This window comes from Nelumbo lutea, chromosome 3 (assembly GCF_056320005.1).
Source record: "Nelumbo lutea isolate HS-2025 chromosome 3, American lotus-T2T, whole genome shotgun sequence".
Classification (NCBI taxonomy): Eukaryota; Viridiplantae; Streptophyta; class Magnoliopsida; order Proteales; family Nelumbonaceae; genus Nelumbo; species Nelumbo lutea.
The window spans coordinates 57754382-57778876 of NC_142686.1; the positions used below are offsets into that span (position 1 = coordinate 57754382).

Genomic DNA, 24495 nt, shown 5'->3' on the forward strand with positions numbered 1-24495 from the left:
TTTCTTTTGGGTCTGAATCCCATGTATTTACCCATTTGGGTGCAGATTTTGGGAAGCAAGGATCTTCCTTCTGCTCAAGAGGTATATGCACTTGTTCAATATGAGAAAAGTATGAAGCCTGTTATGAATCTTTCCGAGGGGGAGACCATTGCTTTACCTGTAAGAGGTAATATTGGTTCAACAAGAAAGGGGAAAACTAGAAAAAGGTAGACAATAAAGATAAATTATGGTGCACACTCTGTCAAAAATCCAGGCATAGTTGCGAGACTTGTTGGGAATTGAATGGGAAACCAGAGTGGGCACAGGAATTGAGCAAGAAATCAACACAAGACCAGAGCAAGAAGGCAAATCAGAAGTTCACTTCGACAAACTTAGCATCCCATGAGCATCATGGTGGTTTTTCTACCATGAGTTCTTCTCAGGAATGCCTCCGTTGTTCTAATCGCAAGGAGGAGATTATAAGCTCCGTCTGTGACCACTTGGAGCAATATGGTAGGGCCCTCTGACAGGCAGATTCTGGATCTACACCTTCTACTTCATTTGCTTCTTCCTTAAGTAATTCATCCATTGCTTTCCTTGTATCTACTAATAACCCAAAATCCCCATGGATTATTGATTCCAGTGCCTCCAACCATATGACTAGTAATTCAACCCTGTTTCCGTCATTTACTCTTCTTTCTAGCAGAGATAAAGTGAGGTTAGTTTATGGATCATTCTCTCCACTACTAGTCAAGGACTTATATCTTTTCCTTTTGGTCTTACCTTGTTCAATGTTTTGCATGTTCCAAAGTTACCCATTAATTTATTGTCCATTCGTAACATTTGCACATGCCTTAACTTGCTTAGTAACCTTTCTTCCACATTCTTGTGTTTTTCAGTGTTTGGCCTCCGGGAGGACAATTGGTAGAGGGAACATGGTCGATGGTTTCTATGTGTTGGAGAGCAAAGTTGGTCTTGCAGTTTCAGAGTTTTTTCAGTTAGTTGAGTAAGAGTAAAGTTGTTTTGTGGCACCATCATTTGGGCCATGTCTTTTGAGTCTTTGAGGTGCTTTTTTTTCATATTTGTTTAAGTCTGTGTCAGTTAGTGATTTTCAGTACCAAGTGTGTCGATTAAGTAAAAATTTCTGAACTTTGTTTCCTTTACACAATAAAAGATTAGTTTTCCTTTTTATATTGTGTATTTTGATGTTTGGGTACCTATTAATATTCCAACTGAGAATGGCTACAAACATTTAATCTCATTTATTGATGACTTCTCTTGATACACATGGGTTTTTACTCTATGCACTCATGGGGAAAGGTCCCTAAACTTGTAAGAGATTTTCAATCTATGGTCTATACCTAATTTCAGATAGAGATTCAACCCTTCCAATCAGACAATGCCAAGGAGTACTTTCATGGTGACTTCACAGATTTCTTTACTTCCCATGGTTCTCATCATAGGAGCTCATGTTCCGGAATCCCTCAACAAAATGGGGTTGCAAAGAGAAAAAATCACCACCTTCTAGAAGTTACTCGGGTGGATGTTGTTTTCACTATTGCCTATGTTATGAATAGGGTGCCATCTCAGTTACTGGATTATAGGTCTCCTCATCAGTTCCTCTTCCCTAAGGGTTCCATCTTTGTGTGTCAATGTTTTTTTCATGATCTCTCTCCCACTCGCGTTAAACTCGACCCCAAAGCTATTGTGTGTATTTTCCTTGGTCTCTTTCTCAAAAAAGCTATTGATGCATTGATCCCATGTCTAAAAACTATTTTGTCTCTATGGGTGTTTCTTTCTTTTGAAAATGTTCCTTATTTTTCTATTTCTCCTCAAGGAAAACATTCAGTTAAGGAGAAACAAAAACAAACACAAGTTTTATTACCTCCTCTTCCTAATCCTCCTCTATTTCATGTCTTTCGAAAACATCTCAAAAGTCAGGACCAGCAGAGTTAAATTTCCACAAAGTCGCCAGAAACTATGCCACCAATGCCATCCAAACTCTTGGGGATTGTCTAAGTCAGAATGGAGGGAGACTATGAGAACTGGAAAAGCACTTTACAAAAATTATACTTAGGCTATTGTGGATTTGCCTCATGGGAAGGAACCAGTGGGATGTAAGTGGGTGTTCATTGTTATGTACCATGCTGAGCACCACTAAGAGGTATAAGGTTTGGCTAGTAGTTAAGGGGTATACTCAGGTATATGGAGTTGACTAAATGGAGACTTTATCACCAATTACAAAAAATGACCCTAGTGAGAGTTTTGTTGTCCTTGGTAGTGAGTTATGACTGGACATTACATTAGTTTGATTTTAAGAATGCGCTCTTAAATGGAGGCTTAACTGAAGAGGTTGATATGTCACTTCCCCCAGGTATGTATGGTAAAGAAATGTAGGGCAAAGTATGCAAGTTGAAGAAATCTCTTTATAGCCTCAACCAATCCCCACAAGCTTGGTTTGATAGATTCAGAGTTGCACTTTTTGAATTTGGTTATACTCAAGCACAATCTAACCATACATTGTTTGTAAAGTGGAGAAGCACTCAAGTTACCTTCCGCATTGTTATGTTGATGATATTGTAATTACTGGGAGGATAAATAGATGGCATCTTGATATCCCAATAGAATATGTGTTAGATCTTCTCATGGAAACTAGGAAACTTAGTGTCAAATTTACTTCTACACCTATTTATGCTAACAATAAACTCTTAGCTAATGATGGTGAGCTTTTGGCATATAGGAGAATGTTCTAGAGACTTTTAGGGAAGTTGCTATACCTTTGTATGACATGGCTAGATATCTCATATGTTGTTAGTGTGATCAATCAGCTTATGCATGCCCCTAGAGACACACATATGGCTTGTGTTAAACGGTAGTGGGCTTTAGTTATGGGCTTTTTTTCTTTTTCTATTATTTTTTATTGTTGTCTTTAGTGATGGATGCCCTACTAAGGGCACTATGTAATTGTCCTTATTTTTTTTCAACAAAAGAATAAAAGAGATCATTGGGGGATGAAGAGAGATTTGAACTCTTTCTCTCTCGCATCTTCTTCAACCTTCTTCTTCTCTTTTGTTTTTTCTTTTCCTTATTTCAGATTATTGTAGGTGGGATGTACAGTGTAGTGTTTTTGTGTTTTAACATTTGTTGTTTCTGCCTCAGACATATGCTTAATTAGGTCTATATACCTATTTTGAACCCCTTCCTTTTCCAAGACCCACCATATTATCTCTCTAGGAACTCTATCATAAGTCTCTTCTAAATCAATGAACACCATATGAAGATCTTTCTTATTTTCTCTGAACATTTCTTTCAATCTTCTCAAAAGGAACATAACTTCCATGGTTTATTTCCTTGGCATAAAGCCAACTTGGTTCTTCGATACACTTGTTTCAATTCATAATCATTATTCAATTTCTCTCCAAAGTTTCATAGTGTGGCTAATGAATTTAATCCCTCGATAGTTATTACATCTTTGTATATCACCTTTCTTCTTAAATATAGGTAGGGGTGAGCATTCAGTTTATTCGATTAAAAACCAAACCAAATAAACTGAATTTTTCGGTTCGGTTTTTGGTTTTTCGGTTAAAACCGACTTTTATTAATATTATACTAATATATTATATATTATATATTAATATATTTATGTATATTATAATATATGTATATGTTAATGTATTTTATATATTTTAATATATTATATAATATATATGTTGAGATTTCTTAGACAGGGGTGTTTTTGGACCTTTTATTCTTCCTTGTACTCTTTTTGCATTTGGGCACCCAAGTAAGGACTTCCTTGTAATTTACTATTTTCAAAGTATATAGATTTTTTGAGGGTGTGAACAGTAACAAAAACATACCTCTCGACACATCTTTTCTTCTTCTTCTTCTTCTCTTCTCTTGCTTTCTCTCTTCTAAACCCTAGTTTTAACTTTTGTTTGTCAACTTGGTATAAGAGCGGGTAAGGGAACTTGGGAGTACCTCTCTTGTTGATCCTCTCTCACGAGGTGAACTGCTGACGTCAGACTGCCACCGAGTGACGTCAGCAGTCCGTATAGGTGTCGGCGGCAATCAATGAAACTTACATTGTTTGATTCGCCCTCGTTTTAGAGGAATTTTGATATGAATCTTTCTCTCATTCAAAGCTTCTATGATTTTCAGATCTGATGTCAAGCCTTGTACATCATGTTTAATGACTTCTTCTATTGTAAAACCTAAACCATTCAGGTCGTTTTACTCTTTGGGAATGAAAGAAAGTGGTCTCATAATTTTCTGAGCCCTATATAATTTTAGGGAGTTTTGTTTCTCCCTTTATTTTGCCGCCAATTTGTTTTTTTGGCGTCCTTTTGTATCTTAACCGTGTGGTGACCTTGGTTCTTGGGTCTGTGGCCAGTGTGTTCCCGAGAAGTGTCGATATTGCTAGTAGATGATAAGTACAATTAAACTTGATGGAACCAATTTTTTAGAGTGGTCTCGATCTGCTAAACTTACCATTACTCGGAGAGGTAAACTGGAATTCATCACAGGAAAGGAGGTGAAGCCAAATCTTGAAGACCCGAAATTTGCGAAGGGGGAACAGGATAACTCCCTTGTTATGTCATGGCTGATTTGCTCAATGCAACCTCATATTGCTCGAAACTACATGTTTCTTCCAACGGCCAAAGATATTTGGGATAGAGTTGTTGCCACTAATTCCCAAGTTAACAATACAGCTAGAGTGTACCAGCTTCGAAGGGAAGCTTGTAGTATGCGTCAAGGGGAGAGATTTGTGGCTATGTATTTCTCTTCTCTACAATCTATTTGAGAAGAAATGGATCACTTGAAAGCACTTGTATGGAAGGACCTTGAAGATGGTGAGCAATATCGGAGGTACATAGAGGAGAATAGAGGCTTTGATTTATTGGATGGCTTAAATCCAAAGTTAGATTTTACCAGGCAACACATTCTTGTTGTTGGCATTGTCTCTCTTGCTTTCGCTTACTCCCTTGTACAAGCGGAAGAAAGTTGGAGGACCGCCTCCATGATGCAACCTCTTATGATTGATGTTGAAGATTAATCAATTTTATGATGTTTTTTTGAGTAGATGTTTTATATTTGTTATTAGATAGGAGATGGGGACCATAGTAGTTATGTGAGTCCAAATTTTATTATGTTTTTGAGTGTTATATATGCTGTTTTATGTTTTGCCGCCCTATGAAGGCATGGTTGTCTTTGTACTGTTCTATTATTTTTAGTATAAATAATAAGTGAAGGGGGCGGCCAGATTATTGCTCTCTTTTCTTTTCAACATCTCTTCTTCTCTTCTTCTCCTTCTCTCTTCCTTCTTTCTTCAAGAAACTACTTTTCTTTCATATTTTTTAATTCAACAGATTTCTACTTGGTATCAGAGCATCGGCTAGGGTTTCTTGAAGCATTCTCATGCAGCCTTAGATAAGCCGACTGCATGAAGTAGTAAAGGGTTGATCGATCTGCTATAGATTGCCCAGTTCTTGGATTTTTTGGTGGGATCTAGTCATCAAGAAGGTGATCTACTATTTGGCATCAAAATCAGGAACAACTGGAGTATCGAGAAGAGTCCTAGAAAAGTTGGACTCTTTGTTTTTTATCTGATCTTGGGCGCCTAGGTATTGTTAGTTTTCTTTTGATTTTCTGAAGAGGCCGGTTTGATTGTTGGAATTTTCTGAGCCTCCCAGAGTGATCGATTCACTCCTCTCTGTTGGGAGGCGTGGGGAGGAGAGAGGTTTCTCTCCATCTAGGGTCTTCTTCTTCCAGAAGGGTTGGTTTCTGTGTGTGTAATATTAAATTATGTTTTGAAGGTCTCCAATCTATTTTTTCTTACTGTTGAACTGTTTAAAGTAAGATGGAGAGTTGGAATACCAAGATGAAATTTACCCTTACTGTAGGACTAGGTGTTGGAGGTAGTAGTGATATTTTTGGTTATGGGATCATTACTACAGTAAAACATGATGGTACAAATTATTTGGAGTGGGCATAATCAACTGAGATGGAAATTGGTGCCCATGGAAAATTAGGGTATCTCATTGGGGAGGAGAAGAAACCTGATACAGACTCTTCCCGATGGGTGTAGGAGAATTACATGGTAATGTCTTGGCTGTGTAATTTTGTGTTACCTCATATTGCAAAAAAAATTTCTATGGGCTAATAATAAGGGGACTATTAGTTCCTCAATGGTGATTTGCAGGAGGAGGTATATATGGACATTCCAGCAAGCTTTTATGAAAATGTTGGTAAAGGAAAGGTGTGCAGACTCAGAAAATCTCTGTATGGACTGAAACAGTCACCTAGGTTTTGGTTTGACAGGTTCAGAGGGGCACTCATCCGTTTTGGATACACATAGACACAGTCTGATCACACCCTCTTTGTGAAGAGGAGAGATGCTTTGGTGTCAATTCTGATTGTGTATGTGGATGATATAGCGGTGATAGGAAATGATGTGGAGGAGATTGATGATCTCAAAAAATCATTGCAACAAGAATTTGAGATCAAAGATCTTGGTGAGCTCAAATACTTCTTGGGGATTGAAGTTGCAAGATCCAAGCATGGGATCTTCATTTCACAAAGTATGTACTTGACTTACTATGGGAGACTGGGAAGCTGGGGACCAATCCAGTAGATACTCCTATTGATCCAAATCACAGAATTAATGGTGTTGATGGTGAGTTGGTAAAGGATGTGGGGAGATATCAAAGAATGGTGGGTCGACTGCTGTATTTGTCTATGACACGACCAGATATTTCTTATGCTGTCAGTGTTGTGAATCAGTACATGCATGCACCTCAAGTTCAGCACTGGGAAGCTATTGAGAGAATACTTGCATATCTGAAAAAGCTCCCTGGAAAAGGCATTCTTTTCTCAAATCATGAGAATCTAAAGCTAGAATCCTATACAGATACAGACTGGGCAGGATGCTTAGATGACATGAGGTCTACATTTGGAGTGTGTACCTTTGTAGGTGGAAACTTGATCTCCTGGAAGAGTAAGAAGCAAGCGGTTGTGGCAAGGTCAAGTGTAGAGGCTAAGTATAGATCCATGGCTCATGGTGTCTCAAAACTTCTTTGGGTTAGATCTCTTTTGAGTGAGATTGGGGTAAAAGCAGAGGAACCTATGATGTTATACTGTGACAATCAGGCTGCAATCAATATTGACCACAATCCAATTTCGCATGATAGGACAAATCACATTGAAGTTGATAAACACTTTATAAGAGAAAGGTTAACAACTGGAGAAGTTTATTTGCCTTATGTCTTTTCAAAGTTGCAGCTGGCTGATGTTCTCACTAAAGGGGTGGCAAAGAACAAGCTTGAACATGATCTACGCAAGTTGGGAATGTGTGACATTTACTCCCAACTTGAGGGGGAGTTTTGAAAATTAATCAGTTTTATGATTTTTTCTGATTAGATGTTTTATGTTAGTTATTAGATAGGAGGTGGGGACCACAATAGTTTTGTGAGTCCAAATTTTATTATGTTTTTGAGTGTTATATATGTTGTTTTATGTTTTGCCGCCCTATAAGGGCATAGTTGTCTTTGTACTGTTCTATTATTTTTAGTATAAATAGTAAGTGAAGGGGCGGCCAGATTATTTCTCTCTTTTCTTTTTAACATCTCTTCTTCTCTTCTTCTCCTTCTCCTTCTCCTTCTCTCTTCCTTCTCTCTTCAAGAAACTACTTTTCTTTCATATTTTTTTAATTCAGTAGATTTCTACTATTGATCACTTTGCTTTTATGTCATATCAACCTCAGTCCTGGTAGCATTTTTTCATCAGGTACAGTAGAGGGTGGCTCCTGTATAAGAATGCCCATTACAATCTGATTCCCCTGACTCAGGTAATCTTAAAGCTCCTAACAATCCTATTATTGTTTGTCACCTTGATCTGCCTATTCCATTTGGAAAGGGAAGAGGACTGTAGCAAGTATTCTATTACTGTGTCTTATGATGCTTTCTCACTTTACTATTGTGCCTATATTTCTGCCATCTCTTTTGTTTCCATCCCTCGCTGTGTTACAGAGGCAATGCAATCCCCTCACTAGAAGGAAGCTATGAACCAAGAAATGGAGGCCCTAATAAAGAACTAGACTTGGGAGGTTGTTCCTTGCCCTAAAGATAAGATTCCTGTTGGGTATAAGTGGGTTTATATTATTAAGTACAAGGCAGATGACTCGATTGAGAGGTACAAAGCTCAACTTGTAGCCAAAGGATACACTCAAGCTTATGGCATTGATTATCTAGAAACCTTTGCTCCAGTTGCTAAAATGAACTCTATTCGTGTGATCCTGTCTCTTGCTGCCCATTACTCTTGGCCTTTATATCAATGGATGTAAAGAATGCCTTCCTTATTGGGGACTTACAAGAGGAAGTGTATATGGACTTACCACCTAGGGTAAGCTTTCCTAATAGTGATGGAAAAGTCTGCCACCTGAAGAAGTCCATGTATGGGCTCAAACAGTCCCTGAGAGACTGGTTTGACAAGTTCACAAATGCTATCTTGAAGATTGGGTTTGCTCAATCTTAAGCTGACCACACCTTATTCATTAGAAGAGTTGATGGTAGAGTAACAATGTGATAGTATATGTTGATGACATCGTTGTGACAGGTGATGATATCACAAGTAACTCTCAATTAAAGTCCTTCCTCGCTTCTAAATTTAAGATTAAATACCTTGGTGATCTCCGATATTTTCTTGGTATTGAAATTGCAAGATCCAATAAGGGAATTTTTTTGTAACAAAGGAAGTATGTACTTGATTTGCTTTAAGAAGTTGGGAAATTAGGGTGTAAGCCTACAGAAATTCCAATTGATCCTAACCACAAGTTGAGTTCCACTAAAGAAGTCTTCTAGACAGGGGGATATATTAGAGATTGGTAAGCCGCCTTCTGTATCTCTACTTGACTAGACCAGAGTACCAGGCATATACTATGCTGTTGGAGTGGTTAGCCAATATGTGTCTGAACCCAGAACATCTCATATGTAGGCAGTTAATAGAACTTCAGCATACCTGAAAGGATGCCCTGGAAAAGGGATGTTGTATTCCAATTACGACCATCTAAAGATTGAGGCTTACATAGATGCTGATTGGGTAGGGTCCATTGATGATAGAAGGTTTACATCTAGTTATTGTGCCCTAGTGGAAGGTAACATGGTTTCTTGGAGAAGTAAGAAACAATCTATGGTTGCTCATTCTAGTGCTGAGGCAGAGTACAGGGCAATGGCTGATGGAGTGTCTGAACTACTCTGGTTGAAGACCTTATTGACTGAGATAGGCATCCAAGTAGATATCCCAATGAGACTATATTGTGATGATAAAACAGCCATAAATATTGTCCACAATCCTGACCAACATGATCATACAAAGCATATTGAGGTGGATAGACACTTCATTAGAGAAAATGTTGCTAGCGGAGAGATTTGCCTTCCTTTTATAAGGTCGGAAGACCAACTAGCTGATTGCCTTACTAAAGGTGTCTACCATCCAAAGTTTGCTAAGAACCTTGACAAGCTGGGCATGATTGACATGTATGCTCAGCTTGAGGGGGAGTGTTGAGATTGCTTACACAGGGGTGTTTTTGGACCTTTTTCTCCTCGTACTCTTTTTGTATTTGGGCGTCCAAGTAGGGGCTTCCTTGTAATTTACTATTTTCAAAGTATAAAGATTTTTTGAGGGTGTGAACACTAACAAGAACACACCTCTTGACACATCTCTTCTTCTTCTTCTCTCCTCTTGCTTTCTCTATTCTAAACCCTAGTTTTAACTTTTGTTTGTCAACTATATATTATATACATATTAAAATATATTATGTTTTACATATTAATAATATATATTATATTATGTATATAATAAATTTTGGTTAATTTGGTTAACTGAATTTCCAATACTAAAACCCAAAACCGAAACCAAAATTTTTTAAAACCGAATTAACCGAACCAAACAAACCGAAACCGAAAATTTTGGTTCGGTTTTTCGATTTTAACCAAACAATGCTCACCCCTAAATATAGGCACCATATTGGTAATTCTCTAATCATAATGCATACTCATATCTTTTACTATCTTATTAAATAACTTAGACATAACAAGCATACCTCTCCCATACCTTTTCACACTTTTATTGGAATCTCATTAGGTCCTAACACCTTTCCCTTCTTCATCATATGTAGTGGCTCTTTTACTGTAGTAGGTCTAGCTCTACGGAGGTACATTATATTTTTAACCCTTAATATTGTTAGATTTCCTCCATTAGCATCCTCTCCCTACTGTTAATTTAATAATCTTTCAAAATAGTTTTTCCATTTTTCATTGATTTCCTCATCTTTTACCAAGACTCTATGATCCTCATCTTTAATGCACCTAACATGGTTTAAATATCTGCCTTTCCTTTCTCTCAGCTTTGCTAGTTTATATATTCCTTTTCTCCCTCTTCAGTTCCTAATTTCTGATGAAGCTCACCATAAGATCTACATTTTGCTTCTTTCACTTTCTTTTTAACTCCCTTATGGTTTTATATTTTTTTCATTTTTTCCAAATTTCTGTAATTTTTAGATTTTTTCCTTTCTTTGTAACATGTTCGTTTTAATCTGATTATATTTTGAACCTCTTCATTTGACCACCAAGTTTCTTTAGTACTTTACCTTTCCCCTTTAAATTTTCCTAAGTCATCCTTTGCTACTTTCATTATGTTGTTTGCCATTTCGAGCCAAATATCATTAATCTTTCCATCTAAATTCTAATACCCTTCTATTATCAACTTGTTTTTAAATTGTGCGAGCTTTTTTTTCTTTTAGGTTTTCCTACCTAACTCTTGGACACCTATTTTATTCCCTTTCTCTTCCATTTCTTAATTCACACATCTACCACTATTAATCTATGTTGTGTTGTTAAGCTTTCTCCTAGAACAACTTTTCAACCTTTAAACATCATTCGTTCTGTTCTCCTAGTAAGGAAAAATTTATTTGACTTTTTTTTGATCCACTTTAAAGGTCATTAAGTGTTCATACTTCTTTTGGAAATAGGTGTTTAAAATTTCCAACTTTGTTAACATGGAATCTTATTTTATTTGTCATGTAGCCTACACTATGAGTCTATTTTGAGTTGTATTTCTTGTAGGATGGGAGTAATGTGGGCCAACTCTGCATGGTCATTGATCATAACATGAAATTCTGGACTGTTAGATAAGCACTTAAGCAGTGCATTGGTGCTAGTTCTGAGCTCCCAACAAATGTTGGGATCTATTCCTTGCGCCCTTTTATTGTCCATTTCCATCTCTAGTGTTTTCTCCTAACTGTCGAGGTTCCTCCCAATTTTATGACTCTTTTACGTTTTACATGTTTTATTTTTTCTTTCTTCTGCACACAGAAGTTTATGATATGAGAAATCAATTGACACAAGTTTATGATCTATGAGAAATCAACTGAAATTTAGGTGCTGTTTTCTTTTAGTTCAACATTTGTTTTTTTTTACTTTTGTTTGCAGAATCAAGATAACATTGAACATATGGCTTACTGGCTGTCAACTACCTCTTCCCTGTTGTTCCTTCTACAACGCAGTTTAAAAACTGGTGGTAGCACAAGTGTTTCAACTCCACGCCGGAAACCTCCCCCTCCAACATCATTATTTGGGAGGATGACTCAAGTAATTGGACACCTCTACTTCTTTTCATATCTTCTTATTAGATTGATTCCATCCTTAATTGAGTGAAGGAGAACTAGAGACTTGACTAGAAATCATCTCTTACATTATGTATAATGATCTTGATTTTTATCAGGGCTTCCGCTTGTCTTCTGCACAACTTGCTGTAGGTTTAGATGTTGTACGCCAAGTTGAGGCCAAATACCCAGCATTGCTGTTCAAGCAGCAGCTGACAGCATATGTGGAGAAGATATATGGAATTATTAGAGACAATGTGAAGAAAGAATTGGGATCACTACTTTCCCAATGCATCCAGGTTTTTTTTTAACTTCAGATTTCCATTGTCTATATATAGCTTTCCTTTCAGAAAAGATTTTTTTCAGATGTCTTGGTCAAGGACCTCTGTGAAGAATAACACTTGCTTTTCAAAAATTTCGTATTAGTATAGAAAGCATACTTCTATGTTTTAAACTGAATTCTATAAACTTGCTTTTAGGAATTCTGAAAATAACATGCCTTTTGATTCTGTATACGAGTAATTGGAATTTCTGTGAGAATGCTATGGATGCTTGTCTTTATTAGGTCTGGGCATAGCAATTTATACACTGTTACTGTGCTAACTGAAATATAGGTACCAAGAGCATCAAGGGGAGCTATGTTGCGACCTGGGCAATCATCTGACAATAATTCTCCAACTGATCACTGGCAGAACATTATTGAGAGCCTCAACGCACTTCTCAATACATTGAAAGAAAATTTTGTATGGGATTCTGTTTATTCTTGTTCTTGCCCTGGTTCTTTCTTGTTGATGCATGAATACTTATGGTTGACCTTATTTCAGGTTCCTCCATTTCTCATTCAGAAGATGTTTGCTCAGACTTTCTCATATATAAATGTACAGCTCTTTAACAGGTACTTTGCAATGTTGGATCCACTTTTTTCTTATTACTATTTGTCAAAAAAAAAAACAAGAAAATCCTAGTATTGTAGAGAATCAAAATAATGATATGAGTTACTTATTTTTGTTACTCCAGTTTTTTACTACGCCGAGAGTGTTGCACATTCAGCAATGGAGAATATGTGAAATCTGGGTTAGAGGAACTGGAGCTATGGTGTTCCGAAGCAAAGGAAGAGGTAATTGAGTGTGATTTTATGATCAGTCATCTTCTCCCCCCTCCCTTTTATGCCTTTCATTGGCCTCGACGAGGAGGAAAGAAAAAGAATCCAAAAAATGCAAGTAAGCCTTCTTTAGATCAACAGAATCTCATGAGTGTTATCTCCATGTAGAAGACTATAGTTTGTAACCTTCAGTACCATGGACCAGTGCATAATTACCATCACAAAGTGATTATACTTGAATCTCTTAAGAGTGGTGGATTGAATAAATAACTTCTTTACTTAACAACTTCTTTCAATTAGTAGGAACTAGTCCCTCCCATCATTAGCTAATCTTCAAATGTATCTAATGACCACCAAAATTCTCAATGAGGACTTGGGATCAACTCGTAGGGAGGTAGGGAACGTGCAAGGAAGAAGAGGGTCAGAGGGCCTAGGGTGATATCCTGGGCTTAAGTCTCCGACGACCAAGTTAGTAATGGCCGACCTGTCCAAGGTGTATTAGGTAGCAGTAAATGCATTCAAGAAGTGTGTAATGAATGCAAAACTAACCTTTATCTAGATTGGGGATGCTCGTGCCAGTCTGTACATGTCAGAGATGAGCAAGACACCTGTAAGTAGAAACACTTGGAAGTGAAGTGGGACACATTTAGGTGACTCGTATGCCACGTTAATCACACGTGGAGGAAACCCAGGGCCTACTAGCTAACAAGATGGGTAGGTGTGATGACTGCATTGCCAGGTGGTTGTCTTATCGTAAACGTAGTAAAGCTCGGGTTTGTTTCTCCTGAGTTAGCTCATCTCGGCGAAGTGTGCTTTCTTACTCATGTAGATCAGCTCATAAGCCAATCTGCCCTTCGCTACTAGTGATAGGGTAGTTCCGACTGGGTAAGTTCCAGATCATCCAAGGTTAGAGTTGGATGTTCGAGGTGAGTATCGATCCATCGAGGCCGCCACGGGTCTTGATCTTATTGGGGGTTACTTCCACCCCCATTAGTATCCTTATAAACTCTATTAATGGTAGACCATGAAATAACAATCTTTTTATATTGTGTATAAATATATAGAACTAATATGATCCAAGGCTAGGCTGATAACACTTAGCCCTTTTATAATAGTCCTTATAAACTCCATTTAAGCTTTACATGAGAATGGCAGTTGGGACCTTGTTCCAGCTCTTTTTTATGGCTCTACCATTGGGAGTAAGTGGGTTTATTCTATCATGTTGAAGTCTAATGGCTCCTTAGATCGATACAAAGCTTGTCTTATGGCTTAGGGTTATAAACAAGAGTATGGCATTGATTATGAGGAGACATTGTTCCCATTGCCAAGATCACTACAGTTCATGTCCTTTTAGCCCTCTCTTTTGTGCACTCTTGGTCTATCTATCAATTAGATGTGAAAAATGTCTTTCTACATGGACATTTAAAGGAAACAGTTTACATGAAATCCCCTTTTGTGTATTGTAGTGACCCATCTCTTGTCTGTTGCTTAAAGAAATCTCTTTGTGGTCTAAAACAAGCTCCTCGGACATGGTTTGAGAAATTTCGAAATGTTGTTGTGGATGTTGGGTATAGTCAGAGTGATTCCAATCATTCTCTCTTTGTTCGAAAAAGGCCTTAGGGTATTATAATTCTCCTCTTGTATGTGGACAACATGTTGACTGGAGATGATGTAGAAGGACTTGGGTCCTTCTTCACAGATCCTTTCATCTGAAGACCTCAAGTCTTCACAGATCCTTTCACATGAAGGACTTGGGTCCTCTCACCTATTTCGGCCTGACTGAGTTCAGTTATGTAGAAGAAGAAAAAGGATAAAGAAAGAGAGAAAGAGAGAAAGAGAGAAGAGAGAATTCTGGTTCGATCTGAAAGAGTCAACATGACTTCTCCCAGTCGGCTAGTAAGTATTTATATTATTATTAAAACATAACTGAAATGACCTATGTGCCCTTACTTAAGTTAAGAGCACATGCTTCAACACAACATTACAGATCAGCAACATCAATCCAGGTATAAAGACAGAAATACCCCTACACTAACACTCCCCCTCAATATATACTCACCAGCTTGTTACATATGTAGTCCACTCTTCCCCGACTCAAGCCTTTTGTAAATAAGTCAGTCCACTGATTTCCTGTATTAACATGTGTAGTGTCTAGCTCTCCATTCAGCACCTTCTCCCTCACAAAGTGACAGTCAACCTCAATGTGCTTGGTTCTTTCATGAAACACTGGATTAGAGGAGATATGAACTGCAGCCTGATTATCACAATAGAGCTTCATTGGAGTGTTAATGTTGTACCCTACTTCCTGTAGAAGGTTCCTTAGCCACACTAATTCACAAGCGGTATGCGCCATAGCCCTATATTCTGCTTTTGCACTGCTTCTTGCCACAACCGTCTGCTTCTTACTTTTCCATGTCACCAGGTTACCTCCCAGAAACGTGCAATAGCCTGTAGTAGACCGCCTATATGACATAGAACCGGCCCAATCAGCATCAGAATACCCTTTTATTTCAAGTTTTCCCCCACTCTTGTATATAAGACCGCGACCTGGGGCCCCTTTTAGATACTTCACAATTCTCAGAACCGCATTCCAATGAGGAATCAGAGGTTTTTGCATGAACTGGCTTACTACACTAACTGCAAATAAGATGTCTGGTCTGGTAATGGTTAGGTAGTTCAGTTTGCCCACAAGTCTCGGTATCTGCCAGGGTCTTTAAACATTTCACCCATATCACTACTTAGCTTGGTATTTGTGTCCATGGGTGTTTCAGCTGGTTTGGCACCCAACAAGCCTGTTTCTTCCAGCAAATCAAGCACATACTTCCTCTGGCACAGGTTAATCCCATACTTGGATCTCACTACCTCTATCCCCAAGATGTATTTCAGTTTACCCAGATCCTTTGTCTGAAAGTGATCCTGTAGATAAGTCTTCAGTTTGTCAATACCAATGTTATCATTCCCAGTAATAACAATATCATCTACATACACCACCAACAGTATTTTTCCTCCCGAAGAGTCATGACTAAATACAGAATGGTCAACTTTGCACTGTTTCATGCCAAACTTCTTTAAGCCCATATATAGCCTTCCTTAGTCTGCACACCTTACCATCCTCCCCCTGAGCAACAAACCCTGGAGGTTGCTCCATGTTGACCTCCTCGAGTAAGTCACCATGCAAAAAGGCATTCTTGATATCAAGCTGATATAGTGGCCACTCATACATAGCTGCAAGAGAGATCACAACACGAACTGACCCTATCTTAGCAACCGGTGAGAAGGTCTCTGTGTAGTCAATGTCATAGGTTTGGGAGTACCCTTTTGCAACTAATCGTGCTTTCAAGTGTTCAACACTACCATCAGGCAGATACTTAACCGTATAAACCCACTTACAACCAACAGCTTGCTTCCCAGGAGGAAGAGTAGTGAGGTCCCAAGTATGATTATGATGAAGGGCTGAGAGTTCTTCTTCCATGGCATGACACCACCTTGGAGAGGCAAGGGCTTCCCGGACATCTTTAGGAACAATAACTGATGATAACAAGGTAACAAACTGGCGATGGGAAGCGGAAAGGTGAGTAAGAGAAACATAATTAGAAATGGGATGAAGGGTGCAAGTACGTTTACCTTTCCGCAAAGCAATGGGTAGATCAATCTCAGATGCTAAGTGTGGGTCTGGTGTCGGATCCGTCGACGGAGATGTGGCCGAAGGAGTAGTAGTTGGTGCATGTGGGCGATGTGTATACACATGATGGATAGGTGGGCGTTCAACAGGTGGTGGCACCGGAGGCAAGGATTTGATCACGACTGGAACAAAGGGAGGAGGATTGACAACGGGAAGTGGAAGAGGAGGAGGTGATGAGGAGGAAGAAGCATCACCAGACCCCAAAAAGAACGGAGTAGACTCAAAGAAACTGACATCAGCACACACAAAGGACCGTCGAGAACCAGGATGGTAACACCTATACCCTTTCTGGGTCCGAGAATAGCCAAGGAAGATGCACTTGAGAGAACGGGCATCAAACTTGTCGTTCCCGGGACCCAGATTATGGACAAAACAGACACACCCAAAAACTTTCGGCGTAAGAGGGAACGGAGACAAAGTGGGAAACAAGACCTGAAACGGAGACTGACCATCAAGGATGAACGTGGGCATCCGATTAATCAAAAAACAAGAGGTAAGCACTGCATCACTCCAAAAAGGTTTGGGAACATGCATGTGATGCATTAGGGATCTTGTTGTTTCAAGGAGATGGCGATTCTTTCTCTCAGCCACCCCGTTTTGTTGTGGGGTGTAGGTACACGAGGTCTGATGTATAATGCCGTGTTGGTCCAGGTATTCTTGAAGTGATGAGGATAAATATTCGCGGCCATTATCAGAACGAAAAACTTTGATGTGGGTACCAAATTGGTTACGAATTTCAGCATAAAATTTTTGAAAAATGGTAAACAATTCACTTCTTTCTTTCATTAAATAGAGCCACGCCATCTTTGAAAATCATCCACGAAAATGACAAAATATCTGTATCGATTATATGACATTACTTTATAAGGACCCCAAACATCTGAATGAACTAAAGAAAAAGGACTCGACACAGAGTTATCAACCCTAGAACTAAAGGGAACATGATGGTGTTTCCCAAACTGACACGACTCACAATCCAAAACAGAAAACTGACTCAAGGACGGAACCAAGGACTTCAAGACTTTGAGCGACGGATGACCAAATCGGCAGTGCCATTAGAGAGGAGAAAGAGATGACTGGAGAGCTGTCGAAGTTCTACCATCACCACCGTCAAGATAATACAGTCCACCTGCTTCATGCCCTCCACCAATCTTCATCCCCGTCTTGAGATCATGAAAGACACACATAGAAGGATAAAAGGTAATGGAAGGTTAAAAGGCAATTTAGGAACATACAGAACTGATGAGAGGGATACAGGATCTAGGTCAACATTTACCAACACCACAAATTGAGGATGTGGAACCATTAGCAAGGGTGACATATTGTGATGTTGAGCAATGAGATAAGGAGGAAAGCACACCTGGAGTTCCAGTCATGTGATCGGAGGCTCCAGAGTCAATGATCCAGGGATTGGGTGTAGATGCCAGACAAGCCATACCTGAGTGAGCAAAAGTCGCCATTTTCTGCTGTGATTGGATAAACCTCTCATATTCATCACGGGAAACACTCACCATCTCCTTCATGGGACCATATGTGGATGTAGGAGGCAACTGGTCAGATGAATGATTCTCCTGTCTAAAGATGGAACTTGAGTCACCGATCGCGGCATGATTGGCCCAGGTTGAGGGAGGACCATGTAAATCATAACAATAGTTGATGGCATACCACAATGAGTGCACTTCCTCGGGCCTGAGCTACGTCCTCTACCACGGGCTCCCCCTGAATCTCTGCTCCCAGTACGACCACCACCACGATTATAAGTAGACCCACCATTGCCACTTCGGCCATATGCAAAACCACTACCAACACCACGGCCAGACTGAGCTCCCCGAGCTCCACCTCTACCACCATGGCCTCTCGATACAACAAAGGCAGATCTATCTGAGATATTAGAGTTCTCAATAGATCCGATAGAAATCCTCCGAAGTCGAGCAAGTACCTCTTCTAGGGACGGAAGAGCTGATCCCCCTAATATCTGAGCCCGTACTGGTTTATATTCAGACTTTAGTCCCACCAAAAATCTAGTCACATCAAGCTGCTCTCTCTGTTGTTGCTGAATCTTGACATCAGAAGTGAGAGGATGATAGACATTCAACTCATTACGTATGTTCCTCATGCTGGCATAGTACTCCTCAAGATTCTGATTGCCCTGTTGCAGATTAAAGTACTCTTGATAAAGCTGATAAACTCTGGTTGCATTGTCCTGCCCCGAATACAATTTCTTCGCATGGTCCCACACATCTTTAGCAGTATCAAGGAACATGAAGTTCACACTAATCCTGGGTTCCATACTGTTCCACAACCATGTGATGATCTGAGCATCCTCTTGCTCCCAGTCTTCATACTCGTGAGAGTCAGAGGAGGGTTTCTCCTCTCTGATGTGTTTTACCTTCTTCTTTGCCTTCAGAAAGACTTCAACGGATTTAACCCAAGGCACATAATTCTCTCCATTTAACTTAATGGTGGTCATCTGAACATTCAGGTAGTCTGTAGGCACCATCACACTAGGTTTATAATCATTATTGTCTCCCATTATGTTATCACCAATTTTGCACACTTGCTGAATTCTATTATCACTGAGATCTGCACACTACACACCACTAGGTCACACCTGTCACACTGATTGCAGCACTAATTGTTGCTGGAATGTGTGCTCTTTACACCACAAACCCTAAATCACACCTGTCACACTGATTTCAGCACTTGTTGCTGAAAAGTGTGCTCACACCACAAACCCTACTCCTACAATTACCTGAAATCTCACCACTATATGATCATATCTCTTCCTTCAAAATGCACAAAGAAACCAGCATAAACCCTAGCACTTACTGGCCGAAACCCTAGCAAATGGTCTGAAACACACCTCCTATTTAATCCATAACAGATATCATGCACTGAAATCCCTTTCCTTATCGCTGAAGTAACACCCATGCGAGCATGAGAGCAGTCCACACACAACAGCCGCTTCACACACAACAGCCACACACAGTTCGGCCCTCTATTCTTCCTCTACTAGGAGAGGGCGATCTCAGAAATCACAGCAACCGACCACATACGACCTGACTGGAGGCATAGAGACCCCCAAGGGAAGAGGGCAATCACTGCTTTTCAGCCCTTTCCCTCATCTCCAATTGAACACAGAAAAAAAAAAAGAGGAAAACCCTAGATAGGGTGCACAGAGAATGAACCCTAGGCAAGCAGAAATCTAGGCAGATTTAACCTAGCTCTGATACCATGTTATAATTCAGGTCTGCCTTAGAGTTCGGCCTGACTGAGTTCAGTTATGTAGAAGAAGAAAAAGTGATAAAGAAAGAGAGAGAGAGAGAGAGAAAGAGAGAAGAGAGAATTCTGGTTCGAACTGAAAGAGTCAACATGACTTCTCCCAGTCGGCCAATAACTATTTATATTATTATTAAAACATAACTGAAAAGTCCTATGTGCCCTTACTTAAGTTAAGAGCACATGTTTCAACACAACATTACAGATCAGAAACATCAATCAAGGTATAAAGACAGAAATACCCCTACGCTAACAGTATGCATCTCCTCATCCTCTCCTATCCATTTGATGGCCTATGCTGATTGTGTGAAAAATATTGAGTCAACTTGTGGACTTTTTCCATTAAGGACTTCACCCCAAATGCAACCCTCACCTGTTCTCTTGTTTTCACCCTAAATTGCTCTCTTGTTTGAACTGGTTGGATTTTCAACCCAAACGCAACCCTCACCTGTTCTCACATGCTTTGTACTTATGACACCACTAAGGACTTTTTCCATTACAAAATGGCAATATACCTCTATGTGTTTAGTCCTCTCATGAAAAACTGGATTGGATGAGATGTGAATTGCAACTTGGTTGTCATGGTATAGTTTCATGGGTTTGTTTATTGAGAACCCGACTTCCTGCAAAAGATTTTTCAACCACACTAGTTCACGTGTAGTGTATGCCATGGTCTTGTATTCTGCTTCAACACTACTCCTTGCTACAATAGTTTGCTTCTTGCTCTTCCATGTCACTAGATTTCCTCCAAAAAAGGTGCAATAACTTGTAGTGGATCACTTGTCAGACACTGAACCTACCCAATCTACATTTGTATAGCCAACTATTTCAAGACTTCCTCTTGGCTTGTACAATAATCCACGGCCTAGAGCCCCCTTCAAATACCACACAATTCTAAGTACTGCATCCCAGTGTGGAACACGAGGGCTTTGCATGAATTATCTTACCACACTAACGGTCTGGAGCCCCCTAATAGTCTTATTTCTTCCAATAGGTCAAGAGCATATTTCCTCTAACACAAGTTTATACCTTGCTTCGATTTGGCAACTTCTATACCCAAAAAATAATTCAACTTCCCAAGATCCGTTTTTTTGGTAGTGATCTTGTAGAAAGACCTTAAGTCTATCAATCCCAAGTCTTTCATTGCCAGTTATACCTATGTCATCCACGTAAACCACTACCAAAATCTTCCCAGCTTTAGAATCATAACTGAACACTAAGTGGTCAACTTGACATTGTCTCATTCCGAACTCTTTCACTACTTCACTAAACTTGCCAAACCAAGCACGAGGGGATTGTTTGAGCCCATAAATTACCTTCTTGAACTTACACACCTTACCACCCTCCCCCTGAGCAACAAACCCTGGTGGTTGCTCCATGCATGCTTCCTCTAGAAGATCTCCATGGAGGATGGCATTTTTAATGTCAAGTTGAAACAAGGGCCAATCATATATAACTGCTAATGAAATCAAAACACGGATTGAACCAATCTTTGCAACAGGAGAAAAAGTTTCCACATAATCTACACCATATAATTGAGAATATCATTTGGTAAACAGTTGGGCTTTCAACCGTTCCACTCTCCCATCTAGTAGATATTTAACAGTATACACCCATTTACAACTAATAACATGCTTACCTAGAGGAAGATTGGTGAGTTCCCACCTGTGATTGTGTTGAAGTGCAGAGAGCTCCTCTTCCATAGCTTGACGCCACCCTAGTGAGGTAAGAGCCTCCTGGACATTCTTAGGTGTAGACACAAATGATAACAGAGAAACAAACTGGCGATGTGAAGCGGAAAGGTGAGACAGAAACATAATTGGATATAGGATGCAAAGTACAGTTGCATTTATCTTTCCACAATGCAATAAGAAGATAATATCAGAAGGAGTAGGCAACACTGGTGTAGAAGAAACTGGATCTACTAACAAAGTTGAAGCTGGAGGAGGTGCTAGTGTTTGTCAGTGAGTATACACTTGCCAAATTGGTAGTCGTTCAATATGACTCTGCATTGGAGGAGGTGGAGACTTGGTCACAACAGGAACAATAGGAATGGGATCATTAATTAGAAGAGGAAGAGGGACCATTCTAGGAGAGAGAGACATATCAGGACCTAAGAACAATGGAACAAACTCGAAAAATGTAACATTAGGGCAAACAAATGACATCCGAGTAATGGGATTTACACCCTTTTCTGAGTCCTAGAGTAGCCAAGGAAGATACACTAGTCAAGCATGCATCCAACTTGTCTAAACTAGCACCCAGATTATGAACAAAGCACACACACCCGAAGATCCTGGGAGTCAAGGGATATGGAGATAGAGTGGGAAACAAAATAGAAAACGGAGAACGACTGCCAAGAATGAATAAAGGCATGTGATTAACGAGGAAACTAGTTGTAAGCACTGCATCACTCCAAAAACGTTTAGGAACATTCATATGATGAAGAAGGGACCGAGTTGTTTCAAGTAAATGCCAGTTCTTCCTCTCAACCACCCCATTTTGTTGGGGGGGTGGATGCACAGAAAGTCTGATAAATAATGGCATGTTGCTCCAAATGCTGCTAAAATGAAGTAAGGAATTACTACCTATCATTGTTTGAACGAAGAATTTTAATTGGAACACCAAATTGTGTACGTATCTTAGCATGAAATTTTTGGAAAATGGAGGATAATTCACTCATTTCTTTCATTAAATAAACCCATGTCATTCTTGAACAATCATCAACAAAAATAACAAAATACTTGTAACCATTATAGGTCTCAATTCTAACCGGACCCCAAACATCTAAATGGACTAAAGTAAAAGGACTCAACATACGATTATCAACTCTAGGACTAAAGGAAACCCAATGGTGTTTCCCATACTGACACGATTCACACTGCAAAGAAAACAAACGACTCAATGAAGGAACAAGTAGCTTGAGAGCTTTAAAAGATGGATGACCAAGTCTACAATGCCACTGTTGAGGAGGTAAGGAAGTCAAGATAATACAATCCACCAACTTCATGCCCTTCACCAATTTCTTCCTCGTCTTGAGATCCTGAAAAAACATAAGAGGAAGGGTAAAAAGTGAGAAAAATTGAGAGACTTTGTTAGTTTACTAACAAACATAAGATTTAATGGAAACTTGGATACATTAAAAATAGAAGATAAGAAAAGAAGGGGGAAGGTGATCAAAGGCTTCAGAGTCAATTATCCATGGAGAAGGTTTTGATGCCAGGCAAGCCATACCTGAATGGGCAAGGGTGGCAGTATTCTGTTGTGAAGTAGCCTGAAGGAACCTCTCATTACTCATCTTTTGGAACACTCAGCATCTCCTTCCTAGAAGTAATTGTAGATGTAGAAGGTGTTGGATCAACCGGTTGATTATCTCTGCCACCAACAATGGCCTGATTAGCCCATGTGGAGGGTGACCCATGTAGATCATAACAGAATTTGTGTCCATCCTTTCCATAGTGTGTACATTTCCTAGTAGTGCTTCCTCTTCCTCTACCTTGGCCTCCCCCTGAATCATGACCTCCACCACTACCATGACTATGACCAAACATGGGGTTACCACGACCCCCTCAAACTGCATGACCTCCTCTATTTCCATAACCTCCTTTTTGTGCTCCAATAAAAGCTGATCTATCAAAAGTTATGGTACCCTTTGTGGGTCCAAAAGAGATCCTACGAAGACAAGAAAACACTTCCTCTAGAGTAGGAAGGGTAGATCCACCTAACATCTGTGCTCTGACGTGTTCATATTCTGATTTCTGCCCCACTAAGAACCGGGTAACATCAATTTGCTCCCTTTGTTGTTGCTGAATTTTGTCATCTGGAGTTAAGGGATGATAGACATTAAGTTCGTCCCAAAGATTTCTCATATTGGCACAATACTCTTCAAGGGTTTGATTTCCTTGTTGCAAACTGAAATACTCGTGATAAAGATGATAGACTCTCGTAGTATTGTCTTGGCCGGAATAGAGTTTCTTAGCATGTTCCCATATCTCCCTCACATGTTTTACTTTCTTCTTAGCCTTAAGAAACACTTCCACCTACTTGTCCCATGGTGCATAGTTTTCACCATTGAGTTTAATGGATGTCATATGCACATTTAAAAAATCTGAGGAAATCATCACTCGATTTTTGGTCACCACTGACATCACTAATTGACGCCATCAAGATTTTAATTCAAGAAATTGCTTCTGCCCTTCCAAAAAGAAATTTATCAGTCCAGACAAAACAAAGGTTTAAAATGTAGATGGCAATGTAAATGTCGCTTACCAAAATATAGGACATATGTCGGAAATGTTGGAAATGTCGAGGGGAAATATTGTAAAAATTAGACACATTGTGGAAATATGCAATGATATTTTGTAAAATAATAAAAGAAGCATTAATACATATTTCTAGACTATTATCTTATTCCCTACCATTATATAAAGCTAAGAAACTAAGATCAATAAAAAACTAGTAAATGACGATTTACTGATTTATTATGCATTTTGATGTTTTTACAAGGTTATCCTGTATTTTCTTTTCCTATTTTTAATTCTGATTTATTATAAATTCTAATATATTTATTTCACACTAGTAAATAGAAATACATTTATTCTGATTTTTGAAATATTAAAGTTATAATACATTATGTTTTATTATAAATTTAATGAACTGATTCTCCTTTTTGTAATATTAAGATTATGATAAATTCCGATTTCTTATAAAACTTAATGAATTTATTATGATTTTTAATATTAAATTTATAATAAATTATGATTTAGTATAAAATTTAATAAATTTATTCAGATT

The 24495-nt window shown here is 39.0% G+C and overlaps 1 protein-coding gene across 1 annotated transcript in view; it reads left to right on the forward strand.

The window, feature by feature from the left end:
- LOC148865147 (myosin-6-like) overlaps positions 1-24495 on the forward strand; it is a 149485-nt gene that overhangs the window by 111584 nt on the left and 13406 nt on the right. The window contains exons 30-34 of the mRNA XM_088981329.1: positions 11466-11624; positions 11758-11937; positions 12253-12381; positions 12463-12533; positions 12656-12755. Of these exons, the coding sequence (XP_088837455.1) occupies positions 11466-11624; positions 11758-11937; positions 12253-12381; positions 12463-12533; positions 12656-12755 (639 nt within the window). The remainder of the gene's footprint in view (positions 1-11465; positions 11625-11757; positions 11938-12252; positions 12382-12462; positions 12534-12655; positions 12756-24495) is intronic.